This window comes from Capricornis sumatraensis, chromosome 15, assembly GCF_032405125.1.
Source record: "Capricornis sumatraensis isolate serow.1 chromosome 15, serow.2, whole genome shotgun sequence".
Taxonomy (NCBI): Eukaryota; Metazoa; Chordata; class Mammalia; order Artiodactyla; family Bovidae; genus Capricornis; species Capricornis sumatraensis.
Window position 1 is genome coordinate 12,439,238 of NC_091083.1, and position 16,418 is coordinate 12,455,655.

The 16,418-nt window shown below is 38.7% G+C and overlaps 1 protein-coding gene across 1 annotated transcript in view; it reads left to right on the forward strand.

The window, feature by feature from the left end:
* MACROD2 (mono-ADP ribosylhydrolase 2) overlaps window positions 1-16,418 on the forward strand; it is a 2,306,040-nt gene that overhangs the window by 1,320,399 nt on the left and 969,223 nt on the right. The window contains exon 6 of the mRNA XM_068987786.1: window positions 11,494-11,615. Within this exon, the coding sequence (XP_068843887.1) occupies window positions 11,494-11,615 (122 nt within the window). The remainder of the gene's footprint in view (window positions 1-11,493; window positions 11,616-16,418) is intronic.

Below are 16,418 nucleotides of genomic sequence, written 5' to 3' on the forward strand. Positions count from 1 at the left end.
GTCATTTTCACCCCTCCTAACCCCTTGTTCATATCATTGACTTTGTATAAGGGAACTCATGAAAACTGCAACTTCTTTGTATACAGATTGCCATGTATTCTTTCTTTTAGAATCAGTGTGTTTCTTTTTTTTTTTTTTAATAGGCAAAAAGTAGATAGGATGCTTGTGAGGGACACAAGTGGGGAGTTGAGGGGTCTGTCTAGAATCAATGTTAATCTCTTAAAATGTTCTGTCCTCAGTTGTCTTTTCTAAATACAAATGTTCCTCTATATAATTAGGTGTGGAACCTTGTGTGGATGAGTAGACCATGAAAGTACAACCCAAAAGAGCACAATTATCACTGTATGGAGTAGGAACCTGGAATGTCAGGTCCATGAATCAAGGCAAATTGGAAATGGTCAAACAAGAGATGGCAAGGGTGAACGTCGACATTCTAGGAATCAGTGAACTAAAATGGACTGGAATGGGTGAGTTTAACTCAGATGACCATTACATCTACTACTGCGGGCAGGAATCCCTCAGAAGAAATGGAGTAGCCATCATGGTCAACAAAAGAGTCCAAAATGCAGTACTTGGATGCAGTCTCAAAAACGACAGAATGATCTCCGTTCATATCCAAGGCAAACCATTCAATATCACAGTTATCCAAGTCTATGCCCCAATCAGTAATGCTGAAGAAACTGAAGTTGAACGGTTTTATGAAGACCTACAAGATCTTTTAGAACTAAGACCCAACAATGATGTCCTTTTCATTATAGGGGACTGGAATGCAAAAGTAGGAAGTCAAGAAACACCTGGAGTAACAGGCAAATTTGGCCTTGGAATGAAGAATGAAGCAGGGCAAAGACTACTAGAGTTTTGCCAAGAAAATGCACTGGTCATAGCAAACAGCCTCTTCCAAGAACACAAGAGAAGACTGTACACATGGACATCACCAGATGGTCAACACCGAAATCAGATTGATTCTATTCTTTGCAGCCAAAGATGGAGAAGCTCTATACAGTCAACAAAAACAAGACCGGGAGCTGACTGTGGCTCAGATCATGAACTCCTTATTGCCAAATTCAGACTTAAATTGAAGAAAGTAGGGAAAACCGCTAGACCATTCAGGTATGACCTAAATCAAATCCCTTATGATTATACAGTGGAAGTGAGAAATAGATTTAAGGGTCTAGATCTGATAGATAGAGTGCCTGATGAACTATGGAATGAGGTTTGTGACATTGTACAGGAGACAGGGATCAAGACCATCCCCATGGAAAAGAAATGCTATAAAGCAAAATGGCTGTCTGGGGAGGCCTTACAAATAGCTGTGAAAAGCAAAGAGAAAAGCAAAGATATAAGCATCTGAATGCAGAGTTCCAAAGAATAGCAAGAAGAGATAAGAGAGCCTTCTTCAGCAATCAATGCAAAGAAATCGAGGAAAACAACAGAATGGGAAAGACTAGAGATCACTTCAAGAAAATTAGAGATACCAAGGGAACATTTCATGCAAAGATGGGCTCGATAAAGGACAGAAATCGTCTGGACCTAACAGAAGCAGAAGATATTAAGAAGAGGTGGCATGAACACATGGAAGAACTGTACAAAAAAGATCTTCACGACCCAGATAATGATGATGGTGTGATCACTAATCTAGAGCCAGACATCTTGGAATGTGAAGTCAAGTGGGCCTTAGAAAGCATCACTACGAACAAAGCTAGTGGAGGTGATGAAATGCTAGTGGAGGTGATGGAATTCCAGTTGAGCTGTTTCAAATCCTGAAAGATGATGCTGTGAAAGTGCGGCACTCAATATGCCAGCAAATTTGGAAAACTCAGCAGTGGCCACAGGACTGGAAAAGGTCAGTTTTCATTCCAATCCCAAAGAAAGGCAATGCCAAAGAATACTCAAACTACCGCACAATTGCACTCATCTCACATGCTAGTAAAGTAATGTTCAAAATTCTCCAAGCCAGGCTTCAGCAATACGTGAACCGTGAACTCCCTGATGTTCAAGCTGGTTTTAGAAAAGGCAGAGGAACCAGAGATCAAATTGCCGACATCTGCTAGATCATGGAAAAAGCAAGAGAGTTCCAGAAAAACATCTATTTCTGCTTTATTGACTATACCAAAGCCTTTGACTTGTGGGTTACAATAAACTCTGGAAAATTCTGAAAGAGATGGGAATACCAGACCACCTGACCTGCCTCTTGAGAAATCTGTATGCAGGTCAGGAAGCAACAGTTAGTACTGGACATGGAACAACAGACTGGCTCCAAATAGGAAAAGGAGTATGTCAAGGCTGTATATTGTCACCCTGCTTATTTAACTTATATGCAGAGTACATCATGAGAAATGCTGGACTGGAAGAAACACAAGCTGGAATCAAGATTGCCGGGAGAAATATCAATCACCTCAGATATGCAGATGACACCACCCTTATGGCAGAAAGTGAAGAGGAGCTAAAAAGCTCTTGATGAAAGTGAAAGAGGAGAGTGAAAAAGTTGGCTTAAAGCTCAACATTCAGAAAACGAAGATCATGGCATCCGGTCCCATCACTTCATGGGAAATAGATGGGGAAACAGTAGAAACAGTGTCAGACTTTATTTTTTGGGGCTCCAAAATCACTGCAGATGGTGATTGCAGCCATGAAATTAAAAGACGCTTACTCCTTGGAAGGAAAATTATGACCAACCTAGATAGCATATTCAAAAGCAGAGACATTACTTTGCCGACTAAGGTCCATCTAGTCAAGGCTATGGTTTTTCCAGTGGTCATGTATGAATGTGAGAGTTGACTATGAAGAAGGCTGAGCGCTGAAGAATTGATGCGTTTGAACTATGGTGTTGGAGAAGACTCTTGAGAGTCCCTTGGACTGCAAGGAGATCCAACCAGTCCATTCTGAAGGAGATCAACCCTGGGATTTCCTTGGAAGGAATGATGCTAAAGCTGAAGCTCCAGTACTTAGGCCACCTCATGCGAAGAGTTGACTCATTGGAAAAGACTCTGATGCTGGGAGGGATTGGGGGCAGGAGGAGAAGGGGACGACCCAGGATGAGATGGCTGGATGGCATCATGGACTCGATGGACGTGAGTCTGAGTGAACTCTGGGAGATGGTGATGGACAGGGAGGTCTGGCGTGCTGCGATTCATGGGGTTGCAAAGAGTCAGACATGGCTGAGCGACGGAACTGAACTGAATTGAACTGGAGTAGCTGTAGCCCAGCACTGTCTTATGAATGGACTGAGCTCAGGGAGCAGTTAAACCTGGTTTCTTTTGATGGAAAGGTGAGTTTATTATACCCAAATATCACTTTTTAAAGAAATGTGAAAAGTGATCCCATTAAGTTTTTGAGAAGACATGTAGAGAGTCTGTAATTTTCCATTTTGTGATTTGAAAGCCAAAATCAATCTCTAGAACAAAGTCAATTTATTCTAAAATGAGCCATATGCAGATGAGGGAAGTGACACATTTTTAAAATGCATTTATTTAATTATCTCTTGCAGAAAAAGGCAAAAGAAAAATCACTACACATTTTTCCTGTTGGAATTCTTTGGGAAGAGTCTTTTAGTTTTTATTAAAAAGTGTGATGGTGTTAGAGTTTTTTTTTTTTTTTTAATTGTCTGTAGTTCAGTTATTTGGAAATCTTTGACGATGCTTTGCTGAGTCATTCTCTGAAGAAACAGATTCTCAGCTCTATGAAAATTTGTGTTGAATGATCTGAACCAGTCGAACTACATTCCACTGCTTGCTCAGTCCAGACTGTCCATTACACCTCATTGTTTCCGCTAATCCAGTGTATCATCTCTGGTTAGACTGATTGCATTGGGCCAACTTTTATTGAACCACTCACAAATTCACTAATTATCTATTAGGCAACGGTTCCCATAGCACTCTTGGCTTTGTGGGAGACTCAGGCGTCGATTGGTCATGTCTTCTGCAGTGGAAGCAGAGTTTCTATGTGAAGCCAGGAAACACAGGATCATAGCATCTGAGTTAGAAGGACTCGGTGCATATGTGGTCATGTTTGATTGCCTCTGATGACAGGAAATCACCTGCCTCCTGTGGCAGAATGCTTGCTGTGTTACTGAAGGGCTCTGACTGATGGAATCTTCTTAGTCATGTGTACAGAAATGTTCATGTTAAAAGTCAGGTAAATGGCCAAACGTAAGTGATATTAGAGACCAAAAGAGGAGAAATGAGTTCAGTTTAGTTCATGTAGTGGTGTTCATGGATTATATCTTCAAGGAAGGTCAATTTTTTTTTTTTTTTGAGTTTCATGGGATGGGAAGGATTTTGAGAGGCAAAGTGGAGGGGCTTTCTCGATACCAGGAAAGACGTGGAGTCAGAAAAAGCTCACAGGATGTTTGGTGTGAGTGCATAGACCAGTTACCTTATGTACCTGGCACTTCATGAATGTATTCATTGAATAGATAGAATTAATGACTGAGGGAATGATGGCAAAAAAAGTCTTTCTTGTCCAGACGTGTGGTGGCAAGGGAGCTGTAAAGGAAGGCTGGTGACAAACAAGCAAGTTGGCTCCTCTGGCACTTGAGTCCCAGCCCAGATTCTGCATTTGTGGAGACATCCTTGCAGTGGGCACTGACATTCACTTATTTTTACTGACTACATAGAATTTTTAAAGCCCACTTTCCCTTTGCGTCTTAATAAAGTACTGGTTTTACATCTCTCTGAAAAAGCTGCAAATTGCTGCCCATCCCTTGAACTGGAACAAAGGCCTTATTATTATTTTCCTTGAAAAACTCGTATTGACTATGTGGGCTTCTACCTCCTCTCGACCCCTGCTATTGAAACAGTAAAAATGCCATGTATTTGACTCACTTCCTTCTAGGACGTGTTCTCTTTTGGGTCATTCTAAAATGATGGTGAAATGTTGGACTTTTGGAGAAAATTCAGCTTCCCACAGTCTCTCTGAGACCCTTCTCTGTTGGAAATATGCCCCCAGTGTCCTGTGGAATTTCAAAGATCCTATAAATGGCTGACCATAGGATATCCATTTTATAGAAATTCAATCTATATTATTGCAAATAGACCCTTATGTGTAGGTGTCCGGTTGAAAGAGGACACAGTCCCATTAGGACTGATCTAAAATAAATCTTTGGCAGAAGAAAGAGAGCTGGTAACAAATTTCATATGGGCATTGCCCCTTCCTTCTTCTTTTTCTTCTTCTTTTTAATCTGAAGGATAACATTTTGGTAGAAAGTGCTCGACTACTATTTTAAGACTTGATCCTCACAATTTAAGCTTAAAACTTCACAACTTTGAAGTCAATGAAGCACGAAACATTGTCAACACAAGATGCCCCAAACAATGCTATCTTATTTCCATGTAAAAATGGGATTCAAGCCTGAAAATGAATTGAGTGTACTAGTTCAAGTTTTGACAGTGTATTCTGTGTGCCCTTATCAGCTGTAAAATGCAAATGGTGTTTAGCTACTGTATATTTAATCCTAGACACAGACATCTAAGCAGGCTAAGAGAAGTAAACTAGAAGTCCTTTGTAACTAAGAACATTGAAGGGGAAAACAAATAAAAACAACAAGCTCAACTCACAGAGTCAAAGGAAAATAGACTAGAAAATACCATTGTAAGTGCTAGTTTATCCCAAACCCATGCACAGAGCTGTATGACTAGTCTTTCTGAGCATGGAAAGAAATCAAACATGTACCTGAAGAAATGTGTATGAGAATAATCCAAACTTAGAAATGTGCTGCAGCTGAAATACAGTCTCACTGATGTCTGCTGGAGGTTGAAAAGGAACATCTTATGGACAATTGATTGTTTCTTGAAATATAATAAAAACAAGCTTCGAAAATGTGTATATGAAAAACATTGACCTACATGGAAAGAAAAGGCAACATTTACTTTGTAATGCTATCAGGTAGTAATTCAATTTCCCATTAACCGAACTTCAAGTATTCTGTTTTGGGTCATAGATTGGTGGTGCTTATCATATAAATTGGCCAATAAGATTTGCAAATAATACTTTTAGTGCTTGGTTTTGTGGTTGTAGCTCTAGAAAAGAAAATCAATTTAATCCCATGCATTGGTTTTCTTCTTAAAATTCATGCAATTTGAATATGACTGACAGGGCATGGCATCATTATGCAGCCGGTTAGATGGACTGATTATGCTTATGAATACAAGAATGGAGTGAATGAAAGCAATGTGTAATTGATTCTACTTCTGGTCTGACTGTTCATTAACAGTTTGAATGTGGCACAGTTGCTTCTCAAATGGAAAACGATGAGAACAACCTATATAGGTTCCCCCATTTGTTTCAAAATTCATTATGCTAATATTTTTTCACAGAATGTTTTTGCTGCATTTGTTTTATCAAGCAGAAGTCTGATCAAATCTTAGTAAATGATTCTGCTGCTTTCAATATTTATTTGGCCTTCCACCTGCACACTTTTCAATTTACACATTTAGAAATGAAAGCAGGCTCCCTCTGGCACCCCCTTCAAAGCAAACCTTCCATCCTACCCTCCTTTTCTATAGACTTGAGACTAATTTCCCAGGATAGAACAAGGTGGAGGAGAACAAGGTGGTGGTTATAGCTTCAAAATAAAAGAGCTGATTTACAGGCTGATTGATTTCAGAAATAAATGAACAAAAACAGGCTCATTTGTCTTGCGGCAGGTTAGTCAGATAAAGCGCGAAAGGGGCTGCCGTCTCATTTTCCATACCTCTTCCAGGGGTCGCATCAAGTGCTGATGAAATGTGCAGATCACACCGCTGTTTTCTTGGCTTTCCTCAGTTGTGTAAGAAAGGGCTTCAAGTGCACAAAGGCTGCTCTTCCTTTCTGGAATGCAGAGCCAAACATTTCAGGGAAACAGCATTATTGTCATGGCTCACAGGGAGATATAATGCTGATTCTGTAACAGTAATCCCTGCCCTCTCATTTGCCTACAAGTTCCTGCCAGATTTTGAGACAGAGGAAAAAACAAAATTTGTGCAGGGCCAGGCAGTTCTGTCTAGGAGCTACAGTTGTACTGTGAGCTCCAAATTGGATTGTATTAGCAATTAGTTAGCATATTAATTTCATATTCAATCTTCCTCTAGTTCTGATTTTAAAAAAATTAAATCAGCAGTTGACTTATTAAAATAATAGGTCTGAGAACTTCATACTGGAAATAGATTTCTTTTTTCTGATTAAAACTTACAAGATCTACTCTTTCAGTAACTTTCAAATATACAATATGCTATTATCAACAGCAGTCACCATACTGTGCATTATATTCTCAGAACTTGTTTATTTTATCACTGAAAGTTTGTACCTTTTGACCTCCTTCATCCATTTCATGTCTTCCTTTCTGTCCCCTGCTTCTGACAAGCACCAATCTGTTCTCTGTGTCTATGAGATTGCTGTTTTGTTTTTTTTTTAATTCTACGTGTAAGTGAGATGGTACAGTATTTGTCTTCCTCTCTCTGATTTATTTTACTTAGTGTAATGCCCTCAAGTTCCATCCATATTCTCATGAATGGGAGAACTTTCTTCACTTTCATGGTTGAATAGTATTCCATTGTGTATGGTATGTGTGTGTGTATATATATATATATATATATATATATATATATATGTATATGTATATATATATATAACCCATTTTCTCTTTCCATTCATCCATCATTGGTAACTCTGGTTATATCAATGAACTGTGCCATGCTTAGTTGCTCAGTCGTGTCTGACTCTTTGTGACCCCATGGACTGTAGCCTGCCAGGCTCTTCTGTCCATGGGGATTCTCCAGGCAAGAATACTGGAGTGGGTAGCTCTGCCTTCCTCCAGGGGATCTTCCAAACCCAACGATCAAACCCAGGTCTCCTGCATTGCAGGCGGATTCTTTACCATCTGAGCCACCAGGGAAGCCCCAAAATACTGGAGTGGGTAGCCTATCCCTTCTCCAGGAGATCTTCCCTACACAGGAATCAAACTGGGGTCTCCTGCATTGCAGGCGGATTCTTTACCAGCTGAGCTACCAGCTGGGCTGTTGTAAACTGTGCTGCAGTGAACATGGAGGGGCAGATATCTGTTGGGGATGTTTTTCTTTCCACTGAATAAATACCTAGAAGTGTAATTGTTGGATCATATGGTAGTTCTGTTTTTAATTTTTTGAAGGACCCCCATACTGTTTTCATGAACACCTGCATGGGAATAATCATATCAGTTTTTCCTATGGTATCTTATTCATCTACCTCAAGACTTCATATTTGATAAAACTGCTAACTCCAAAGAAAGCCCCAGGTGTCTGGGGAATCCTTCATTGTGCCCATTTTAAAACATGTCCACAGTCCACTTGAAATGGGTGGAACTGTGTGACAGTTGTAAGCAATCAGAGTACAGTGATGGTGACACTGTGTCAGTCCCAAGGCTGAGACAGAAAAGATAACACAGCTTCCAGTCCTGGCATTGGTGTTGAAGCCCTGCACTGTCCCGTGAGCAATCTGACTGTTCTGAGGATTCATGAGAAAACCCAAACTGGCCCCCATGGTGAGTCCCTGCTCAGCCTTAGCTGCTGCTTAACCATGACTACACCTGGGACTCCATGCCTGCCAGACCCTCCAGCTGAGCCATTTCAGAATTTTTGATCCAAAAAAGTCATAAAAATAATCAAGTGGTAATTTTTGTTAAGAAAACATGTTTTTGTTTGAAGATTTTGTCTTAAGATTTTGTTAAGATAAAATGTGTTACCAAGTTTTAGGGTAGTTTCTTGCATAGCGATAGCCAATGAGAATTTGCATGTATACAAAGTATGAACCCAAAGTAATAGAATTCATGGTAAGCATGGAGAACTTTATATATACAAATGTATGCGATTTTCTTCAACAAACAGCTGTGTTGAGAAAAGTTAATTCACAGTCATATTGCCTTTGTGACAGTGTGTCTCCCTATATTGATCTGTGACTTTGGGCATAATTCCTTCTCCTATGGATCCACTGAGCAAGGGAAAAATGGATTAAGTTTTCCGTATTGTCCTTTTCATCTCTAAAAATTCTTGACTACTGTCTAAAATTCTTTGGTGACTGAGATACCTAAGATGTATCCTGTACTACATGTCCACTTATAAGGTAGGTTGGACTCAGTTTGCATATTAAAATCATGGTAAAACTTTAAATATAGGTACAAGGGGCTTCCCTGATAGCTCAGTTGGTTAAGAATCCACCTGCAATGCAGGGTTTGATTCCTGGGTCGGGAAGATAATTTGGAGAAGGGATAGGCTACCCACTCCAATATTCTTGAGCTTCCCTTGTGGCTCAGCTGGTAAAAAATCTGCCTGCAATGCAGGAGACCTGGGTTCGATCCCTGGGTTGGGAAGATCCCCTGGAGAAGAGAAAGGCTACCCACTCCAGTATTCTGGCCTGGAGAATTCCATGGACTATATAGTCCATGGGGACAAAAAGAGTCAAACTCGACTGAGTGGCTTGCACTTTATACCCATATCTTACCTGCTTTGGGAAATCGTGTTGCAATCACGTTGCAATTCTTGTTATTACACACAAAAACATTAGTGTGTGTGTGTGTGTGTGTGTGTGCACGCACACGTGCATGCATGCCTATGCTAAATACAAATTCAGTTCAGTTCATTTCAGTTGAGTTCAGTCGCTCAGTCGTGTCTGACTCTTCGCGACCTCATGAGTCGCAGCACACCAGGCCTCCCTGTCCATCACCATCTCCGAGAGTTCACTCAAACTCATGTCCATCAAGTCGGTGATGCTATCCAGCCATTTCATCCTCTATCATCCCCCTTTCCTCCTGCCCTCAATCCCTCCCAGCATCAGGGTCTTTTCCAAAGAGTCAACTCTTCGCATGAGGTGGCCAAAGTACTGGAGTTTCAGCTTTAGCATCATTCCTTCCAAAGAACACCCAGGGCTGATCTCCTTTAGAATGGACTGGTTGAATCTCCTTGCAGTCCAAGGGACTCTCAAGAGTCTTCTCCAACACCACAGTTCAAAAGCATCAATTCTTCAGCGCTCAGTTTTCTTCACAGTCCAACTCTTGTACCCATACATGACCACTGGAAAAACCATAGCCTTGACTAGACGGACCTTTGTTGGCAAAGTAATGTCTCTGCTTTTGAATATGCTATCTAGGTTGGTCATAACTTTCCTTCCAAAGAGTAAGCGTCTTTAACCTAATATTCTTCTATTTTGTCTTTCTGTATCATAGCAGTTCTCACTTTAAAACCAGGTTTGTCTGAAATAAACATCTGCATGAACTCACTAATAAGGTTTCTGCCCATTTTGATCACAAGATAGCATTGTCAGCATTATCTGAACAAGGGTTTAAATACTGTTTAAACTGTTAGAAGTTGAAATCAACATTTGGGGATTTTCTCAATATCAAATAATACTCTTGACATTTAGCAGACAATCAACAAAGATTTTTCTCTTCCTGATTTGTTTTCCACTGTTTAAATTTCATATGCAATTTAAAACCATTAACTATTCCATAGCTGTATTTTAGTAAAGTGTTCTTATTCTTTTTACAGTTTTTGAAATTAACCGGTACTAATTAGCCAAAGCAAGTAGCTTCATTTCATTATAATATTCTAATGATATTAGACTGAATTTATCTTTTTGATCAAAGTTGATCAGTTCTTGTTATTCACATCAGTGGAATGAGTTGATAATCCAGATTAACAGATAAGACTGAGAAGCAGGAGTAATAAAGGCCTTTTCAAGTAATTTGGATTAAAATTTAGTTTTTTCCTTACTATCTTTATTGACTTAAAATGAGGATGGTTCTATTTCATTAAATTCCTAAATTTAAATGTTTATGTGTGCCAGAATGGCTGGTTTTATATGGAAAGCAAGAGCATTAAATATTGTATTTTAAATATAAATAGAGGTTGAGAGGTATACATTGATTTTGGAGATTTACTATAGTGAAAACTAGAAGTTAGGGAATTATTACAAACCATTATCCCCAGCATATCTTATGTGTGTGAGCATTGGTAGATTGCATTGTAAATTGCTATGGATATTTAAAAATGATTATTTTAGGATTATTATTATTTTATTTTTTGACTTTTTCAGAAACTTGCCCTTCTTTATAGTTTTTACAATGTCTGACACTATTATCTTATATACAAGGTGATATGTAACATTGGTTCTTCCTTCCCATGTCAATTCAGAATGCTCATTTTGTAGGCAATTATTTCTCAGTTTATCTCCTACTGAGGATTTGTCTTTTGCCAGTGTACCAATTATTCACATCTTATATTATAATTTGTTATGCTTGGATCTGACCAATAACAATAGAACAATTTACTGGTAGGGGATTCCTTTACATAATTATCACCTTCCTAGAATATTGCCTACTTTAAAAAGCTATGCTATCTAAAATATTTTACCAGAGAAGCATTTGCATTTCTTAGCTTGTTTGTCTCTAAACTCCAAAACAAATACCTAAAATAAATAAAGCAACAGTTATGTGAAAAGCAAAAATTCTCTTATTTACCCTGTTTTTCCTTCCTTTTCCATTTACAGATGTCATCCACACTGTAGGGCCAATAGCCAGAGGCCATATTAACGGTTCCCACAAGGAAGACCTTGCAAATTGCTATAAATCATCTCTGAAACTGGTGAAAGAAAATAACATCCGATCAGTTGTAAGTACTTTTATGCTATTTCTTATTCTTTTTCAGCCTTTATATGCTGGAAATCAATCTTGTCCACAATGAAGGTAGAAAATAATTGTTATTCGGAAAACCAAGTTTAATCAGCTTAGGAAGTGAGACAGCTATTGGTTATCATGACTCCACTTTTTTGTATGTCTGACATAATTGCTTAATTATTTTGAATTTAAAATGATAGCATCCCAGAACTGTAACCATCACATCTAATTTATTTTCTCCCTGTTGTCATTATCTTTTGAAGAAAATGTTCATGAATGTGTGTGTGTTTTAACTTGAAAGATGTTATTCTTTTAGATTGATTTTGGCCATCCTAAACTAATGCTCTGTACTTGGATATGCCACACCCCTTCTACATTTTACCCATTTAGGTGGGAGAGTTCAGAAAATGTGGATCCAATCTTTTCCCTTAGCAGTAGGCTGAGATGAAAGGGGGTCTCCTCTAGCTGGATTTGGAGGTGTTTATTCACCTGCTTTTATTTTGTAACAGGCCCTACACTTATTACATCTCAATTACACCAGGAAAATAAAACTATGAGAAAAATGAGAGTCTAAATACACAATAGTAAGTTAACTGGGGCAGAATCCCTTGGGTTTTTCAGATAGATGATAACCTTGCTGAAATCATGGGGCAGGAAGACAAACACTTGCCTTCTTAACAGGCTGAATGGATCAGTATTGTTTGCGAGTTCACAGAAGTGGTGGTTTTATGGCGATTTTATTATTTGCATGAGGAGCATTGAGAGTCAGACACATTTGGATAACACTGGATGGTCACTGTACTTTTTGTGAATTATTATGATTATAAAGGGCCTTTTCCAATGTACATTACTGGGTTTGCTTAAAATAAGACTTTTTTCAAGCCATTTATGCGCCTTTTATATCTTTTCCTACTTGTTAACAGAGGTAGATATTTCATTTCATCCTTTGATTTAGAAAAATGTCTCCTTTTGCAAATGAAATAATAAGACCCTATTCTATCTTAGAAAGTTGAAGTTCAAAGAGAATGATGCAAAGCAAGCTACCAAACCAGTTGACTCATTTTTTTCTCGATATGAAAATAACAATAATCAAAGCAGGCGTGAACATTCTGAGAATAATTAATATTTTGTCAATAATATAGTTTTTGATTAAAAAAGGCAAATGGGGCTGAAATGCTTGGGAAAAATGGATATATATAGAAGTTTCCAATTTAGGAAATATGATCTCTGAGACCTGAAGAGAATTTACTAACAAATTCACTGGCATCTCTAATAATTCCCTTGAAACCAGTAAGAAGAGACTAGTCCATCAGAGACAGTATATAAACAGCACTCATCTTTTCAATAGGAAAACTAAACATCTCTTAACTATTATGACCTTAAAATAATCACGTCTGTGTTACTGCACTTGATACTGCAAAGTAAACAGTGAAAGAATCATGGACTAAGTTAAATTAACTTTTCAGATACCCTACAGTGGGATACTCTAGTTGTCCTGATATTGAAATCAGGTCTACATCGATGCATTTGATGATGATTTTGAGAGGTTAATTGCATGTTACTTGGATAAGATTATCAGGTGGTGGCACGTAAGTGAAGTCATTCCAATACTAGTAAATAAAAATGGAGATGGGAAATATCAGCAAAATATGAAGGAAAATATCCAGCTAAATTAATCACTACATTCTTGCATGGTTGACTGGAGTTGCCATCAAATATCTCATACTAAAAGTAAAAAATTATCTTCCTTCCTTTTCTTTTTCTTTTTTTAGTTGAAGTATATCAATTTTCAATGTTGTGCTAGTTTTAGGCAAGCAACAAAGTAATATATATATATATATATATATATATATATATGTTTCAGATTGTTTTCCATTATGAGTTATTGCAAGATTTTGAGTATAGTTCCCTGTACTAGACACTAAGACATTGTTGTTAATTTTATATATAGTAGTGCACATCTCTTAATCTCAGACTCCTACCTTATCCTACCCCTTTGGTGACAATAAGTTTGCTTTCTGTGTCTGAGTCTGTTTCTGTTTTATAGATAAGTTTATTTGTATGACGATTTTTAGACTTCGTGTATAGTGATATCACAAGGTACTTGTCTTTCTCTGTCTGACTTTCTTCACTTAGTATGAGAAACTGTCTATCCATGTTGCTGCAAATGGCATTATTTCATCCTTTTTAATGGCTGAGTAATATTCCATCGTATATACATACTGCTGCTTCTTTATCCATACATCTGGTGACAGATACTTAGCTTGTATCCCTGTCTTGGTTATTGTAAATCATGTATGAACATTGGGGTGCATGTATCTTTTCAAATCATGGTTTTCTTGGGATATATGCCCAAGAGTGGGATTGCTGGATCATGTGGTAACTCTATTTTTAGTATTTCGCACCACCTCCATAATGTTCTCTGTGGTAGCTGACTTACTTTCTTTTCTTGAAGGAGGAAATGGAACTTTCTACTTTATATTGAGTGTCATGTTCTTGACCATCATTAAAAAACTAATGACGCTAATGTCATCAAATCATTGTCATGGGGGGGAAATGGAAACTTTTTAGAAAAGTTATCATGACTGGACACATCTTTTATTGTACAAGTTTCTACATTCTAGACATCACTACAGATGGAGAGAAATGTTTGATATCAAAATCTTGGTTGGTAATCTGGAAAATAAAGTTAACGAGCTCATTTATATGCATATTAAAGAAAATTTCTCATAAACTCATTTATCAGATCACCTTAGTGTGACCATGGAAAAGTCACATCAATATTTTGTAGTCTCAGTTTCCATATACGAAGAATCAGTAAGTCATTACTGTCTACATCAGAGGCTATTATGAGGATAGTTGAAATAATGGATGTAAGATAACAGGAAAATATAATTCTCTATAAAAGTATTTGGTAATGTTACTCTAAGTGTAAGGTATTTTCATAGTGTATAATTTGGCAAGTTTAAGAGACTGAGAACATTTGTGCTTTGATATTCGGAAGACCAGACCTCTAGACATCATCATATCATTTCTTGATGTTTTCATACAGAAATAAATTAGCGTGACATGTTCAGTTAGTATATTTTCAGAGGAAAATCTCAGTTTTTTCTTTCCTCCTGTGAGAGAAAAATCTTGTTCTTTCCTAGTGTGAGTTTCTTCTCCGTGAGTCTCCTTTACTTCTCACACAGATCATGTCACTTACAACATTTCTGGTCACCAAACATAAGGAGACTTTTCCCATGCTAAGAAATTCTCTGCAACACCACCTGGGTGCACTGCAACTTAACTCAGTTCTGATATTGTGCACCTGGAGATAGTCTCAGACCCCAGATAGTAATTAAGCACCAGGTCCCTTAAGACTGCTGCCCTCCCCCGCCCTACACACACACGCGGATGCACACATGTGAGCTTAAAATGCCAATAGTCAAAAGCTCAAGTTATCACCTGTGCTTCTGATCTACTGGCCGTAGATTGGAAGGCCCAATGATCCAACCCTCTGCTTGGGTTCAGTTAATTTTCTAGACCAGGTCACAGAACTCAGGGAAACACTTATATGCCTTTACCAGTTTATCAGAGCATGTGATAAAGGATTCAGCTGAACAGCCAGATGAAGAGATACACGGGACTAGGTCTGGGTGAGTCGGGAGTGCAGGAGCTTCTGCCCCCATGTGGTTGGGGTGAGTTATTACCCGCCTGACCTGGATGTGTTCGCCCACTGAGAGGCTCCCCAAACCTGCACTATTGGGATATTGTGGAGACTTACTGATGGGCACGTGCATGTGTGCTAAGTCGCATCAGTCGTCTCCGACTCTGTGAGACCCCAGGGACTGTCGCCTGCCAGCCTCCTCTGTCCATGGATTCTCCAGACAAGGGTACTGGAGTGGGTGGCCATTCCCTCCTCCACAGGATCTTCGCGACCCAGGGATCGAATCCATGTCTCTTGCATTGTCAGGCAGGTTCTTGACCACTAGCGCCACCTGGGAATATAGGCACAATCAATCATTAGCTCCATTTCCAGCCGGTCTCCCCTGTTTGGAGGATGAGAGATAGGACTGGAAATCCCAAGCTTCTGATCATGTCTTGATTCTGGTGACCAGCCTCCAACCACAGGTCATCCAGAAGCCTACTCAGGGTCAACTCACAAGAACAACAGGTGCTCCTGATGCTCTCATCACCTCGAGATATGCCAGGGTTTTAGGAGCCCTGTGTCAGGCATGGATCAAAGACAAATATTAGAACAAGGGGTGCTCCCAATGTCTTGTCACCTCCGAAATTACAAAGGCTTCAGGAGCTCTGGGCCAGATACTTGGGACAGAGGCCAATAAATATTTTATATTAGCTCATGATACTCTAGGCAACTAAAAGTATTAATGTTGTTAATAACTATTAGCATCATCTTATTCATAATCATTAATAATATCATTGTTAATATAACCAACTCATATCTGTATTGACAGCACAGAACATACCGCAGACCTTTATGGCTCAGTAGATACACTGAATTGAATTAAATTACACTAATTTTGTCACCACGTGTAGCTGTCTTTAACTTTGTAATCTAAGTTTTAACTTTAAAGTTCCCATACATTATTACAGTTTCTTCCACTATGTGTTGTTTCACAATAAAGCTACAAAAATGAATAAGGAGGAACAAAATGTATAACAATGTGCCTATAAGGCAACAAGTGTCATAAATAGAATATATTATTCTACTTGTCTGGATCAGCGAGGCTGGGCTGCAGCTACAGATAAGCTCAACATCTTAGTGCCCACATTCAGAGACCCTGTCTTCTGG